The sequence below is a fragment of the Poecilia reticulata genome, chromosome 3 (assembly GCF_904066995.2).
Source record: "Poecilia reticulata chromosome 3, P_reticulata-male-v2, whole genome shotgun sequence".
NCBI classification, from domain to species: Eukaryota; Metazoa; Chordata; class Actinopteri; order Cyprinodontiformes; family Poeciliidae; genus Poecilia; species Poecilia reticulata.
In genome coordinates, this window is record NC_088832.1 from 16,044,945 (window position 1) to 16,062,072 (window position 17,128).

General features: G+C 36.9%; 1 protein-coding gene across 1 annotated transcript in view; it reads left to right on the forward strand.

The window, feature by feature from the left end:
* Positions 1-713: 713 nt before the first annotated feature.
* The window catches only part of lgr4 (leucine-rich repeat containing G protein-coupled receptor 4), a 31,891-nt gene continuing 15,476 nt past the window's right edge, over positions 714-17,128 (forward strand). The window contains exons 1-4 of the mRNA XM_081605143.1: positions 714-1,610; positions 11,212-11,283; positions 15,640-15,711; positions 16,243-16,314. Coding sequence (XP_081461269.1) covers positions 1,429-1,610; positions 11,212-11,283; positions 15,640-15,711; positions 16,243-16,314 — 398 coding nt within the window. The 5' untranslated portion in view covers positions 714-1,428. The remainder of the gene's footprint in view (positions 1,611-11,211; positions 11,284-15,639; positions 15,712-16,242; positions 16,315-17,128) is intronic.

Sequence of the window (17,128 nt, forward strand, 5' to 3'; positions counted from 1 at the left end):
ACAACAGCAAAGTCTCACAGTAGGTATTGGCTACAATTATGCTTACCAGAAGTAGACAATAGCATATTGGAAAGATAGAGCTGACACAGAAGTCGATTTTTCTAGCTGCCCCACAATAAGACAAGATATCATGCCATTCACTAAAGGCAGAAGTGTGTCGAAAAGTCAATTAAACAGCCAGAGAAATAAGACAAAAAGGTTCATAAAGGTTGAACAAGACCCACGAGGACCCAAGTTTATTTTGCCACCACTTTTAGAAAAATACTGTCAGTAGTGGCCATTAAGGTCATCAAGTGTCTATAGTTTATTTTTATTTTAAGGATTTACATCTCAAAAGAAAATTCTCCATATAAACCTACAAAACTGATTGAATATAGAAAATAACTGTTTTTGTTTTCATTAAGTACTTAGACCACGACCAAATAACCTTATTCGCCAAAGAAACCACAATAATAAAGCATAAACTTTACAAGAAGTATCTAGGCAAATTTGTTAAGTTTTATATTTACACAGAATCAAAATTAGTGAATCACTTTAAAGCTCTAAAATTCATTTATGATTTGGATATGAATCGAGTGTCTCCTTGAGTGTGGTAGTTGTGAAATGTGACACGTACAACTCATGAGGTAAATACAAGCGATCCATGCACTTCTTTACATGCAGAGACACCCATAAGCAGTCATAATGGCCCTGCAGAGATGTTTAACCTGACTGTGTTGAAACTTGTGGTCGGGGAGTGTGCTCTGGTTGGCAGTCTAACGCTGCAGCGCAGGTTTCCGAGCTGGGCAGGCCAGGGGCCCCAGTGCTGCTGCTGCAGGTTGTCCGGTAGGGTGCCTGTCGAGCTACACAACACGCTGTTGATGTCAGGAGAGGAGAAGGGGGGGGGAAACGTGAGGAATGGCTGAAAACTGACGGTGCTCTCCTGCAAGGAAACAAACCAGGACGCAAAATATCGCATTGTGCGTTTCAAGCTTGTGTAGGGTCAGTCTTTTAGCGACGCATTGCCATGTATTGCGCATACTTAGTATGTTCGCTATTTAATGGGACAGCGAAAACGCAAGAAAACGCAAGGTAGGCTGCCGCTCCTGTCGCCAACAGAGCTACTTTATGGACTAATACGACATAAACAGGGCTGGGAAATGTTTCACAGTAAAGTAACGTGCTCGTCCTCGATGGCTGTGTGAGGTTTTTAAGCTAGCTATGCGCTCATGTTCACGTTTTTGGTCGGACTTGTGAGTATGCGTTTGTTTTGGGGACGTTAAGATTGGTTTTAAAAAAGCGACGGCTGGGCTTCATCCCTTCTTCATGCCTCAACCGACCCGACCACATGAGAAGTCGACGTCCGGGGTAGAATAAACCGCAAACAAAGGCCCCCTTCTTCTTCACCGCTTCCACCTGAACCGACTGGGAAAGGGGAAAAACAAAAACATGCGTGTGGATTTGTTTTGGATATGTTTGTGGTGCTTCATTCGTCCAAGCGCCTCCGGTCAAGGGCAGTCGACGGCCGTATGTTCGCCCTCATGCAGCTGCGATGAAGATGGGGGAGCAGACTGCTCGGGGAGAGGACTGACCACCGTCCCAACTGGGCTCAGCACTTTCACCTACTACCTGTAAGTACTAATCAGCGTCCATAATGAGAATCCCATAACCGAAACCACGTTTGTGTTACTCTTTTTTTTTCAGTTGGAGTTTTTGTTCTGACAAGACAACATGGTGTTAAACATCACTGTGCAAAGTTTTTTTTCTTTCTATTGTTGCTGGAAGTCAATGCCCTGAAAGTGCTGTATTTTATAATTTTCCAGTACAATATGATTAAAAGAGAGAGACAGCAGCAAAATTGGGCATGATGCAAGAGACTATTGTTTTGAATAGAGCTGCACCAATCAGGCTTTTTACTGGCTAATAATTATATCTGGTTGTCTGTCTGGTCTGACCCATTTTGACTTTGGTAAATTGCAATTACACACAAACTAGAGGGACCAGTTCCTTGGACAGAGTTCAAAATGAACAAATTTTCTTATTACTGGAACATTGTAACCCCAACCCACTCAGTCCAATTAATCTAAATAATTGGTTTGTACAGGCATCAAGTAACAGCATGTACTTTTTGAGTTCAAGAAAAAAAATCTTGAAGTTGCAGGACATGCTTTGTTGCATAAATGAAAATGGTCTCGCAATTCCTTCATTTTCTGCTGGAGTTAGCTATCCTACCAAAGAACCTACTTGGTTTTTTTTTGTGCAGAAAATATCAATATGGGTCATTTATCAGGCCAAATCTCAAATGATACTAAAGATTGGCGTTGGCCATTAAAAGCCAGATTTAGTCATATTATACAAACATGCTTGTTTAAAAATTGTTTTAGTTTAACTGTTACATTTAAGAAACAGTCACCATGAAATGTGAAAATGAGATTCATATCCATTGATCAAGGTACCATTGATCTAATAAGATTGATTACAAGATTGACCTAAATCTAAATTTAATAATCTGCTTCTTGTTAATGACTTTACAGTCCACAAAAAGTACCACTGTTGAAGAATGAATTGATTGTACTTGATAATTGTGTTGAATTCAATCAGTTGCTGTTGGATTAGTTCATCTCTACTTTTGAAAAGGCAGGAAGTTTTTCACACACATTTATTGTACAAGTTGCTATTAAATGAGGCTGTGAAGAATGAGCTTTTTCTTCTTCCCTATATGTAATCCAGTAGTTGAGTAGAATTGATCTTATAACTCGTTGCTTGAAGATTTTTGATCTTGTCATTTTTGGCACATTTTGAATCACTTTTTTTCTTTTCACTCTGTTTAAGATAACTTTTAACTGATAAGTAGGAAAGGGTAATATTCTACATACCAGGAACTTAAAGCTGTCTTTGTATTACTTAGCAACACAATGCAATGTAATACACTACTCAATGTAATTTAGTTGTCAAAATCAATCTGATTGTGATTAGTTAATTTAGTGCACTGTTTAAAGTGTACCACATTGTCTAGTAAAGCAGCAAAACCTCAAACATTTGCTAAATATCAAGTAATGAATCATTTGCAACATTCTTTGCTACATTGCAAATCTTCCAAACCTAGAGTTTTTGTATGCCCTTTTTGTGATTTAAGTAACGCATTGATTCAAATTTATACATTCCACAAACCATAAATTTGTGGACAACATCAGCATTAACTTCTAGTATTTCAGCATATTAGCTGTCTCAGCGTGTTACATTACAAACTGAACTACTCATACATAAGTCTGTGCAGTTTGTTAATAAATATATTTTAACAGGTTGTCTTGAAAAGTATATTTATGCCAACTAAATGGAAGATTTTTAATTTAACACAAGAACAAACAACAAAATGAAACAATTTGCTAATTGGTTCTTGATAAAAAAAAAAAAAGAGAAGATAATTAGTCAATGTTATGTGAGCTAGTTTGACCACAGCTAAGGTCACATAGATAAATCTGTGTGTGTTTTGTTGGGCTTTTGAATAGCATGGACTTGTTCCAAGTTATTTATGTTTATGTTTTAGTAACGTAAAATAAAGGAGGCAACTTGGGGTGGAGGAATGACATTCCCTGGCAAAGTTTGAGTGTTACAGCCACGTTAAAACCAGTGACTAAGTTTCATAGAAACTTAAGCAAATGAATACCAGGTAGGTTAGGTGTTTATAGAGTGTTGCTGATTCAGTTGATGATTGCCCAGTAGAGTAACAGTTTGTTTCACAATCTCTAGGTTAATCACAAACCAAACCAACCGCTCCTCCATGAGCTTACGCAAAAGACAAATAAAAGAAATTAGGACTTTAGTTAGGCGACTGTTTATCTCAGTGTGTGACTTGGTTACGGCAGTAGCAAGTCACACACTGACTGAAAGTATTTCAAATACAGAAAAAGTATTTGAAATATTTTTTCTGTATTTCAAATACAGAAAAAGTGAATATGTTTTAAGCCCGTTGGTGTAGGACTGAATGGACAAAAACTAACGTGTGTCACTTGGAAGTCAACAGCAGATATAAAAATGCGTCACACAAGGCCTACAAGTAGGACAAACTACTGAGTGTTAGCATTGATCGGTTAGACTTTTTAGAAGCTAAAAATGAACCATTCTCCATATTACTCTGATGACTCAATTACAACAAAGTAAAAAACTCACAAGATGAAAATTGTATCTCTACAGACTCCTTCTTTTTAATGCTTTATGCTATATTTTCTTTTAAAAGACATGTTTTCAACTGTTCGTTTTCTTTTATCTTTCGATACTTAATTCTGAGATCCTAATGCACTTTGGCAGGTTTAAATACGGAATTTCATAATAGGTTCACCTTTGCGTTTTAAAGTATGCAAAAGGTTGTTTGTCCCTCTCTCTGTCTTCTGCTCATTTGTTCTCCTGGTCTGTTGAACTTTAGTTGTCCTCTCCCTCTCCCTCGGCCTTTTGTGTGTGGAGCGGTGGGGTTAGGGATCATGATGGATTAGTGTGACATATTGCAGCTGCAAATGCTCCCTCTCTCTGGGCTAATGCACCCGAAGCGATATGCTGATGTCTTAAAGAAAAACCTCACATAGAAGTGCTCTGTTTTTACAGTACTTGGAATTTGTTGAATGCATTTGAAATCAATGCATTCTACAAAGTTGTGGCACTGGAAATGTGAAAATCTGCTAGAAAATTAATTTGTTTAACTGGATTGGTTGTGACTTCAATAAAAAATGCTTCCTAAATTGAGACCTTAGTAGCCAAGATGCAAGGAACTCATTCAGTCACAAGATTGTATAATAGATTATTTGGCTGTAAATCCCTTCTTGATTTGTAGGAAAAACCTGCTCATGGAAGACCACACATTCTTTTGACAGTGTTGGCATAAAATCTTACCTGCAGCTCACTTTGGGACTGAGGTTTGGCTTAGTTAGTGGCAACAGCTCTGTCACAGAAAAGCAGATGAGGGAGAAAAAAACAGAGCTGCTTAGCCAGTAATAAAGCAAACAATCTATTTGAATATGTAGCGTACCATTTTCTAACTCTTGGCAAATGGATGTTGTTTATATAATGATTGCACGAATTTTTGTCGAGTTTAAGATATAAGGTTTCGTTGTCCTTTACATTTCAGTTTTGGTTGGGTAAGCCATTGAATGGTAAGACGTGGGGAAAACAAGGGGTGGTGTTGGGGGTCTTGCACTCAACTGGTGGAACTTGCTGGCTTCAACATTGGTGCCCTCAGTCCATTTCATCTGAATGGTACTTTTGTTCTTGGTCAGTAGAGGTGAAAGGAGCTAGTCAGTAGTTCCTGCTGCAAAGCAGTGTGAATTGAGGAATATTAACCTTCCTTACTCCTCTTGCCCTCAGGACTCTATTGTGCTCTTTTAAAACACTCATTTCCATTCTCTTAAAATATATATATATATATATATATATATATATATATATATATATATATATATATATATATATATATATATATATATATATATTCTTTAATCTTGAATAAATTTACTTTGTTTTAATAATACTAACAAATGAAATATTTGTAGAATTTGAATCTGTTTCTATTGCTGATCTGCTTGCTTCACTTGTGGCAAGTACAGTTTTGATGCTCTTTAGAAGCATATATATTAAAATATGTATTGTCTGAATAAACATGACAGAAATGATAAAAATGGGCTAGCACTTCATTTTACTTTATCTACTTTAAAGCCAACACTGGTTCAGCAACAGTTTTAGATACATCCCTTCTATTAAATTATGGAAAATGCTCCGCTTTAATTAAAAACTAAAAATAATTTTTTTAGCGTATCTTGTTTTGCTCTTGTAATCATTTTGTGGTACTTTACTATTTTTCTAAAGCTATGCAAGTGGTTCAGGCTAGAGAAACAAAGAAGAGCATAGCAGCTGTAAAGTTACATACAGAAAGGCAGAAGATTATATAGATTTTAATATAAAGATGAGTGATATGGGCAGAAAAAAAAAACGTTACATTGTTTTAGTTAAATATTGTTACAATTACATATTTTTTTCTTGACATGAGCAAGAAAGAAAAAATAAAAACTTAAACATATTACTGAATTAACAATATTTTAGTTAATTGGTAACATGTAATGTGTTAAATGAAGGTATGTCTTTTTAAGTACTTTGCTTAAAGTTAAAGCTTAATGTCCTTTACTTGTAGTTTGTTTCCTGTATCGTGTAGTAGCTGATAGTAAATTCTTTTAAAAATTTCTTCAACTCACATATCAGAGCTGTGAGCTCCTTCAAATGACTCTCCAAGCTTGTTTCATAATTGATTTAGCTGTAACAGTCAGCATCCCACCATGCTACATTTCTGTGGTTTTAAACACAGGATTGTTTCTAATTATGAGCAATTGATGTAATATGCCATGTGGTGCTTTCTGATTTTAAATTGTGTTTTTGTCAACATTCAACTGGAAATTTCCACTTTCTTCTATTGAAGAAATCTTCTCTTAAGACTGCTAGCAGACATGTTTAAATTTTGATTATTCAAAGTAATCATAACCCAAATAAGATGCAGATTGAAATAAGTCATTTCTGCATATACAAAATGGCAATGTTTATTACATTTTATGTCATAGCAGGAATCCTTTGAGACCAAAGAATTAAAAAAAAACAAAATAAAAAATGGAGTAGTCTGGTCTGTCACAAATACATTTGAGTGCCACAATAACCATTACACTGTGTGGCTAGTGTCTTCTCAACAAGGTTAGAACATTTTTCTCTACCTTAAAGACTTTATCATTATGCAACACTATATCAAACTACATGGAAGAATTATACTTTGGTGGGGTCAAAAACAGGAGGATTACACCCTTTAGACTCAGGTAGAGTTGGTATAAAACAGGATAGACAAGTAGTTTTATTGCAATAGAAGAAGTAATGTTTTTTAAAGAATGGGGATGTAATGAGAATTTAACATCACATTGATGGTCTTGAACTCTGGTCCTCGGGAAAGACTGCTCCGCATGTTTTAAAGTTGTTTTTCTGCTTCAATCACCTGATTTAGATGAGTGGGTCATTACCAGGCCGATCCAGAATTAAATGATTCAACGGTAATTCAACAATTGGACTAGCTGTGTATTTGAGTTGCAGTTTATACAAATGTTCTTTTGCTTTATCTAGCCGCACTTGTTTAATTATCTACAGCACATCACAAGGAGTGACTCTGCCTTCAGAAAAGCCAAGGCTGAATTTTACCATACTACGACACCCAGGCTTATCTTTACCCTACGTTCTTTACCACTTTATTTAAGGTGGATTCCTTGTACAACAGATGCAACTTCAGTATGTTTCTATGTGACATATAAACAGTTAACAAGCCAGCATTAAATGTCACCATTCGTAGGTAGTTGTATTTGTTGTAATGACAAAAAAGTACTGATAAGTACAACATTGTTTTTGTTTTTTTCTTCTTTGTTTTAATCGTTCTCTGCCTGTTTAAAATTGACATACGTTAGTCTAATCAATAAAATATTTTTAAATATGAAATTTGTTATTTTAATAATTAACACCAACAGTGACAAAAAAAACTTTACTGTAAAGAACTCAAAGTACAGAATTATGTAGTTTGGCTAACAGTAATAATTTAATGTAGAAAATATTCACCTAAGTCGTACCTTATTTCTTTTTTATGGTTATTAAAAATATAAAATTTTAGTGGACGGTAAACAGGGCTTCTCCTACACCTCTGAAACAGCTGGAACGCCCTAAACGTTGAAGAGAACACAGTATAAGTTTGGCCTAGACTGACGAGGATGGGGTGAACTGGGATTCGGCAACGAACGTGGCTTGAATGCTATTAGGCTGCAGCTGTGGAACACTGATGCTTTGTAATATTTTTCTTAAGTGGGAGTGTGCCAGGAGTGTACATAGAACATAGTATGTCTTACTGCAGTTTTTGGAGTTTTCTTCACATGTTTGACCTGTAATCTTATGGTCTATAGTTTCATAAAAATGACACTATAGACATGGTTAAGTGCTAGAATACATTTTTTAACATATTTTTTTTGCTGCTGGGTATTGCTTTTTATCTACAGGTTTATTGCTTTGGTCAACTGCTTTATTAGTTGTCTTGCTGAAAAAAACCTTCTGTGTGAATCAGTGAACTCTGGTTTTATCTTAAGCTAATGTTAAGGTCTTGCCAAGCTCGTACTTACATTTAGTGACTAACTTTGTTCATTTGAATATTGCAGTTATAGCATCAGTTGAAATTGGCCCACTTTCTTCTCATTTTTCGTTTTTCATCATCCCATTGCTCCCACTATTTTCTGTAAGTTTACAGATTCTTAACAGTAACACTTCTTCTGACCAGCTAAGTTTATATTTACAAGAAGTTGCTGCATGACACTTGGAATAATTTTGCCCATCAAACTTGCATCCAAAGATTCTTTCGCGATTTTGATATTTGATGTTGTGATAACAATTGTGCCTTGGACCTAGTTTATACCCACCATATTTGTCCTCACATCCAGTGTCTCACTACAGAAGCGTGCTGTTTCTAGGGAGCGTGTTCTGTTGTTTCAGACAGTTGTGCACATTCCCATTTCTAGAACGATCTGCAGGCATTATGAGTGGTGCTCGTCAAACAAGAAGAACAAGCATCAAGGTAGAAACTAAAAGGATATTGGTTTTTACAAGCGCATGCACACTTGACTATAAGCAAAACTGAATAATTGCTTCAAAATGTTGCATACATTTCTGAAAACTGATCAAAAATAACCGTAAGGTAAAACTTTGTAGTTAGTTATGTTAGAAATATATTTTAGCTTTGTACTTTTGTAGCACTTCATCAAGTCCAGAGGACCCCAAAGCGCTTCACACTACAGTTATTCACCCATTTCATGCAATACGCTGATGGTGGCAAGCTACTGGATAGTAGCCACAGCTACCCTGGGGCAGTCTGACAGAAGCGAGGCTGCCATGCACCGAGCGCCACCGGGCCCTGCGACCCCATCAGCAGGCAAGGTGGGTGAAGTGTCTTTCCCATGAGCACAACGACAGAGCAGGGATCAAACCAACGTCGCCACCATCGGCATCAACTTTTTGCGTACACTCTTCTTCTGCTACCACGTGCTACGCAGATTTTATCAGCAGTAACATCCACTGTTTTGAAGAACTGCAAACAAACAAAAAACGACAACAAAATTCAAAGGGACTATCTTCACACCTAAATAACTTGAGACAACGACACAAAGATGTACCTAAGGCTTTATTGGGGGAACATTCGGGCTGCATGATACTAGAAAATCTTGTGATAGTGATATTATTGGTTAACATCACAATGGCAGTTGCAAAATATGCCTATTTTCTTCTTTTCTCTCTTTCTCCCCTGTCACTCTGTGATCTTAAGCATTTTGGGTAATGCTAAATATTACATTAGCATGGCAAATAAAAATGCATAACTTAGAAAATATGTTTATTAACAATATATTCATGTCATATTGTGCACCCTTAGTGGTCATAATGTAGTTGTAGTCAGTGTGTGTACTGACAACAAAACATGACACCTGTATTGCAGAACATTTATTTTGCCTGCAAATATATGTTGAAAAGAAATATTAAAAACCATTCGCTGCAAGCTGGTAAACAGGGTTCTGTGAATAATTTGATTTTAAAAATAGGGAAAACAATTTAGAAAGCTAAACATTTTCAATAACCATTTTGTAAACTGGGTTTGCTGCGATCTCTTAACATTAGTTGTTGATGTTTAACTCTGGCCTCTCCTTTATGAGTCTGTTTTCTTTTTTATTTGCATGCCTCACTTCTCTGTCAGATTATCTGCTGCTTCGGTGCTGAAATAAATCCAAAGGGCACATGGGATAGGAATTTGCAGATACCTGTTTGTGGAAGCATTTAAGCCTGTCACCATTTATCACAGCTGCATTTTTAGTGTCCTCTTGAAATCTGTTTTAGCAGGGACAGGCCAGGACCTTGATGAGTAAAGCAGCCAGGCACAGAGGGTGGAAAGAGTGGAAAGAGTGTGATAGAGACACTGTGAGGCCTCAACTATCCAAGCCCTGCATGAGATTTAGACCAGTAAACAATTCATGGAGAATTTAGACAAACTATAAAAAAATGTAATTAGGGATGGACCATTTGAATACTAGCAGTTAAACACACACTTTGTCTGCAGACCACCACCAGAGAAGTAGTCCAGGTAGAAAGAGGCGATAGTGGGGTTGGGGAGGTAAGCTAGATGTTGATAGAAACGTTGTAGCTGAATAGTCCGTAGGGTAATTGGATAAGCAGGTAAGTGGAGATGGGACATAGGTCGCTGAGATGATGAGGGTTCTGTCAGGGTGCATATTTTAAAGCCTGTGTGTGTGCATATGTGTCTGTGTGTGTATTTGGGTCTGCAGAGGAAGAGCAATGTGATCCTTGTAGGATTCAGGGGCCCACACACAAGGTCTGAGAGAGATCTGGCTATGAAACTCAAGATGGTCAGTTGGGGAGTGAAAAAGGAAGGAGAGTTCAAAGGGTTCCTTAATTTGAAAAGCTTGTATTTTTTTATTTATTTTTTTAAACTTTTGTTTAGGGGTTTTTTCCCAGTTATTGCCTTGTCATCCTTTATGTTGTCATCTAGGGATCTTTTCTTTAGACCAGGTAAGGGAATTCGTTCTTATCAAGATGAAACATGAATTTACCCTCATTGTTTACAACTCTGCCTCAGGAGGCATGATGGCAAACTTCTGTTTTTTTTATTCTTTCGTTTTAGTGCCATTAGACATTATTCCTGTTAGAAGTTTTTTATTATTATTATTTTTACGATTATTGTAAAATTTTTAAAACACAAACTCACAGTGTATTTAGTAAGGAAGTAAATCAAGTACTGAATGCATACTTTTCATGCAGCTACATGTCTGTTTTTACTTGTTGATTTGAAAAAGGAAGATCCCTGGGGCTAAATAGAAGGGCTTTTTTTCATGGTATTCGTTTTCTTGAGTTTAGACTAATACAGATGCATAAAACAGCTGTAAGCAATGTTGATTTTAGAACTACACAAGGTAAATATTTCTTGATTCCATGTCTAAAATGAAAACTAGGACACTGCAAAGTGAGAAAAGAGTAAAAATATCAAAGTAAGCATTTTATTAATCACTAACAGGTAAAACAACTCATTGATAAGCTCAATCTTGAAGCATTATCGAGTTCTTAAACCAAATGACTGGCTAAACTATTGTGTCATTGTGCTGCTTTTGTATTTTCTTTCCACAGTGACCTGAGTATGAACAACATCACTGAGCTTCCAGCATATGTATTCAAGAAGTTCCCCTACCTAGAAGAACTGTGAGTACATGCCCTTCTTTCTCGTGTTAAGGATGTATTTACTCTGTACAGTGTTGACATGAGGGCTGTTCTTTATGAAACGCACCTGGGTATTTGAATTCACACTGCAGGATGCACGGCATCGATGTAGAGCGTCCCCTCCTTCTCGGGTGTGGAAAACAGGCAAGAGGCAACAAATCACTCAACGTTCATGAACTGAGCCAGGGAGGTTATAAAGCATGTCATGCAGCTGAGCTAAAAAGGCGTTGCAAGGTGACACGCATTGAAGCAACAGTCATGCGACATCCGATGTGGATTTTTGCTTTTAAGGGATTATGAGGGTAGAAACAAAAACATCTGTGCGCATGGACCTCGTTGAATGGGCATAAATCTGATCTTGGTGGATGCTTTTTCTTTGCTCTAGTTTAAATACTTCAGTGTCTGGCTTAGTTCTGCTGTGAGTCAAAGATAAAAATCAGTCTGCCTGATATCAGGTAACATGCAGCCCTCTGAAGACAAAATGACCAATGAATTAAAATTCTCCAGAGGTTCCTGCTTTACTTGGCCTTTGTTAAGATGTTTTTTCAGCTCTTGTGCATCTTTCAGCTGGCCGAAGCTTCACCCGCTTCTTTTTCTTACACCAATCCAATTTTCTTTGTTGAGAAGCAATTTAGTTTTCATCGCATTGTGCAGAGGAATGCAAGGCAGGAAGGAAGAGGGCAAAACAATGGTTTCCACCGCAACAGGACTTAAAAACTCTCCTGATCTCTCCACGACAAGTGTCTTGTCCTAACTCATCAAAACTGATGGTCTGTTTGATTGACGTAAACCCTTAGTTAATTTGTGTGTTTGGGTAACCTTTGTTTCTTTGAGAACAAATCAGAAGACTTGTCTCTGTGAACTTTGGAGAAGGACTTTTTCGCTTCAGGTCTCCAGCATTGTCAATGAACCGAAGCATGGGCCCTGAGGGCAAAAACAGAGTGAGCTGACAGGGAAAGAGGGGGAAAACAAAGTGCAGGCCATCCTTAGACAGGGAAGCAAGCGAGAAAAAAAAAAATCCTCCTTCTTAGTCACGGAACCTCTTTTGCTGAATGCCCAGAAGATCAACAGACTTGATGACAGAGATATTGTCCGTCTCCTTTTGCAGATTGTTTATAATCTTAATGGTAACCTGCAATTGATAATCCTATCCATGTAGCAATCACAACTTCATTTCACAAGTGCCAGTCTTAGCAAATGATACTGTGATACAGTCTGGCATCATTTATTATCCGAAAATAAAATTATATTTTTCAATATTGGACTGCTTATGATTCTGCAGTTGCCCTGCGACAGACTGGCGACCTGTCCAGGGTGACCCCGCCTCTCGCCCGGAACGTTAGCTGGAGATAGGCACCAGCACCCCTGCCGACCCCACTAAGGGACATGGGTGTAAAGAAAATGGATGGATGATTCTGCAGTTTTAGTAATGTATTGTGATCTGCAACGATTAGCATTTTTCTTGCTATATTTCAAATGTATTATATTCCAGAAAATGTTTCATATGGGTACATTTTCATTGTACTGAAGCATATTTTGCTCTGTTTAAATATAACATAAATTGACAGTTTTTTTTTATTGAATTATCTCATCTATATACCACGCCTTTCAAAAATCTTCATACATTTTGAACTTTGAACCTATAGATTTTATCACATTACAATTTAATAATTTTAATGTATTTTGTTGGGGTTTTATCTGATACTCCAAAACAAATTAGCACATAATCAAGGAGTTTAAACAATAAGGGGCAAATATTTTTTAAATCTTTCTGGTACAATGCAATATAGAAGGGACGTTGAAGCTGGTCTGAGCTAATGGGGAATATGGAGGGAACTAAATATAGACAAAAACCTGTTTGAGCAGCTGAAAAATTAAAGTTGAGGCTGGCGTTCTTCCAATACAAGAACCTAAAGATGCAGCCATAATTCTGATTGAATGGGTAAAAATGTCAGTCTCTACAAGTGCAAAGGTAATTGAATTTAAACTATCGACTCCAGGGGCTCAGTACAAATGTACAAATGCAATATTTATTTTACATTCTTTTACCTAAAAATTTTCAAAACCTTCCATGGCTTTTCTTCTACTTCACAATTACACCACAAAGTAAAACTCAAGTAAATTTATCTTATAACATAAAAGTGTGGAAAAAGTAGAGGAGTTGTGAATATTTTTGAAAGTAGTAAAGAAACACTATGAACCATATGTACATTAAACTGACTCAAACCAGGGCAGGTACATATCTGAAATGAGATGTGTTCATTTGGCAACAATGCACATAAGAATTGAAGTCATGCTGTTCACTTCATCATCATCATGTCACCTGTTTAACAACGGTACAGAAACTGCCTTGAACATGTAGAAACTTATCGAGAGTGTATGTGTGTGAGGTGGAGTTTGGTTTTTATGTATAATAACGTCCCAAAGAAAAAGTTTCAACTTTGTCATTTAATTTACAGTGTAAGGTAGACTTGTTGGAGAAGTGTTGCACAACTAGAAGAGTGTGCCTCTTCTTCGTGACAGCTGTCAAAGCCCCGGAGCAACAGGTGATAAATCACCTGAAAGGTTAAAGTGGAGAAGCACTTTCGGTTGTGAAACCGGTAGCCAAACTGAAACATTTGTCAAATCCTGTTTGCTCTTATTTGCAGTTACCAAATAAAACTTTGTTCATTTTACTGTCACTTTGAAGATTATTTTGATAAATTTGGGTTTGAATCTTTTTTTTTTTCTAAATCTTTTTTTTTCTTTCTCGAAGATACTGACTATTCATACATTTTAACTTGGAGTAGCAGCCACTGTGTTTTAATATCCTGGTGTTGGCAGTTGGTTGATTTGAATTTTACGATCTAAATTAATAGCCTGCCTGTAAGCATAAATTAATAGCAAATAATTATCGGGGACTACGAGTAACTAAGATGTCAAGATGTTACATCATGTTGGTTTTCAAAAACATCAACTATTTCCATAACAAATATCTCAAATGCAAAATACATGAGGGATTAAATTACATTTCCACCTACTAATAATGTGCAGATTAAGCCAGTGTGATAAGAGGCAGCCGCTAGCCATTTTGCATGCCATTTTTATTTGATTTTATATTTGTTTTATTTTAGTTAATTTTATTGTATTTATTTATCACCTACAAAGCAAGACGGCAAAACACCTCAAATGTTTTGTTGGAATAGAAGAACAAAAGCGAATATATGTTTTGAGTGAAATAATTGCCCACTACCTTGTTGTTTTAAATATGTCTTAAAAGTAACTACAAACTAACTAATATAATAAAAAATAAGACAACTGTACTTTTCTTTACTAAGTAGAAATGATCATTCTTTTCAACCCCAACTTGATTTGACTTTGGGCTGCTGGAATAAAAATGTTAAGATTTCTGCTTCCCTATGACATCAGTCACATTATTGCTTTTTTCAAGCCCTTAGTTTTTATATATATTGCATATAGTGAAGCAACGTGTCTTAGGACCTCTTAAAGTATGAAGTCGTCCAACACACTTTCTCAAAGGATGCAGTGTCACAGTTTATTTGCCTGTGGTTCTAAATCAAAGTAAAAAAAAAAACATCCCCATTTGACTATCCACGAATAGATAGGTAGCACTCTCAACAAACTCCAGGCCAGGGTTGAGTAATCTCTCACACCTACTGGTGCTCTAACATAGCCAGTTCTGGTTCTCAGCCTCACACATAGCAGCTCTTGTTGCTGGGAACTCGGCCTGCTCTGACTCATGTTGCATGGCGATAAATCTCCTGCTAATCTCTCAGGCAAGATAGTGTACTTGGGCTCCATGTCCCAGTCAGCTTGTCCCATGCTTATTTACACCCAGGTTTCCTATTTACTTCCTGTTCCCAGCAGGAAAGGGAGGTGTCCCCTCTCTCTTAAATAATTTTGACACGCACTGAAGCAGCTGTTTGATAACAGTTTCAGGGGAATATAGGTTGCATAACCCTAAGAGGGATTAATTTTTTTTTTTCAATGTTTTTGTGAAAGGACTACTGCTATTGAAGTTGCAGTTACTAAAAGAAGGGAGGGGATCTAACAAAATAGTTATCCATGGGCAGGTATAATCTGCGTTGGGCGATCGAAGAAGTGACGGCAGGCCATGACAAAGGTACATGTCTTTGTCACCTTGAGCTCCATAATCAGCTTGAGAGGTGGAACCTAAGCTGCCCAGGGCGTGTGGGCTTTTAAAGCTAAAGCAATGATTGATTTAAAATTCTGTTGTACTTTACAGTTTCAATACAAAGAGATAAAGTATAGTGAATGTTTTTGAAATGTGTACAAGCTTAATAATTAAATGTAATTTTGACTCATTATCTCATCCAGACGACTTGCTGGGAATGACCTGACATTCATCCACCCTGACGCCCTGTCTGGTCTGCATCAGCTCAAAGTCCTGTAAGCATGCACCCTCCCTGCCAATGTACACGAGCATCTGCATACAGACTTACAAATATGGCAATATAAAGTTTTCCGCATGACAGGCTGAGTGTAAATGGTGACGTTTGGTATGGCATGCGTTTTGTTCATCTCGGCCCAAAATTTGTATGAGACGGCACCAACAGAACAGTGAATACAAGAACTGCTTTAATTTTAGTGCTTCATCAGCCAGGTTGCATCAGACTAGTTGTGCACACATTGTATGTCCTAAAAGATACACAAAGGGTATTTTCTGTTGATTTTGCGCCAAGTAAATAAGTGGTAGTCCTGTTTTCTTCACCAACTGAATTGGATTGCACCTGCCTGTGTTCTTTTAATTAAACTTTCATCTAAGCGTGTAAACTTCAGGATCACACGTTTAGATGTGTGTCAGGGCAGGTCTAATCTGTGTTGTTGTGTGAACTTGCTTAAAATTTATAATAATAAAATATTGTTCTGGCCTTGGCTGACATTTTAATCGTTTTTTCTCTTTTTTTTTTTTCCTTTCAGGATGCTGCAAAATAATCAACTTAAATCTGTCCCCAATGCAGCATTGAAAAACCTTCACTCGCTCCAGTCTCTGTAAGTCTTCAGTATGAACACACACATACATGCACATATGTGTTTTCATAATTATTTATGGGTGTTTTCTTTTGCAAAACCTTTATATTTGGGTGGAGCTTCCTGTCCAGCAGTAATACCACAAGTATACACAATACCACAAGAACCCAAGGCTATTCCAGAAGCAGAACTAAGGTTTTATATGCATCTTCATCATGTGTGTTTATGCGTCTCTGCTGTCGCAGTAAAAAAAAAAAAAAAAAAAAAATTGGTACATGTTATATGAAAGGTAAAAGTCAAGTACTGAGCGCTCTAATCAGGGTGCATGTGGAGTTCACACCATTGAAATGAACAGAGCAGCAACTGATCAAATCTCGTTAATTCCCCCAGCACTTCAGCTTTGCTTTGTATTCAGTGTTGATTATACAAATCTAATTCAAAACTCAGTCTGATTATCTGCTAACAGTCAAGATAACATGTTACAGACGTGTGTCATCGCAATAATAAACATTTTACCTCCCAAATTCCAAAATGTTTGCACTGACCTTGTTTTATTATTCATTCCAACACTCTGACTTGCTGTCTGCTTGAATGACTATTCTGTTCTGTGGTCTGCATTTATTTCACATACTAAGCAAATAATCACAGAGTCTTGGGGATTATTGTAAGAGATGATTTTTTTTTTTACGTGAAACATCTAATTGAGGGGCAAATATCATAATTTGGAACTGTCTTGCTGAATTTGGGTTTTAGTCTTGTACATAACTACTGCATCACAAAATGCCCACACTTGTTATGAGAAGGTTGGATTATATGTGAAACTTTCCTCTTATTA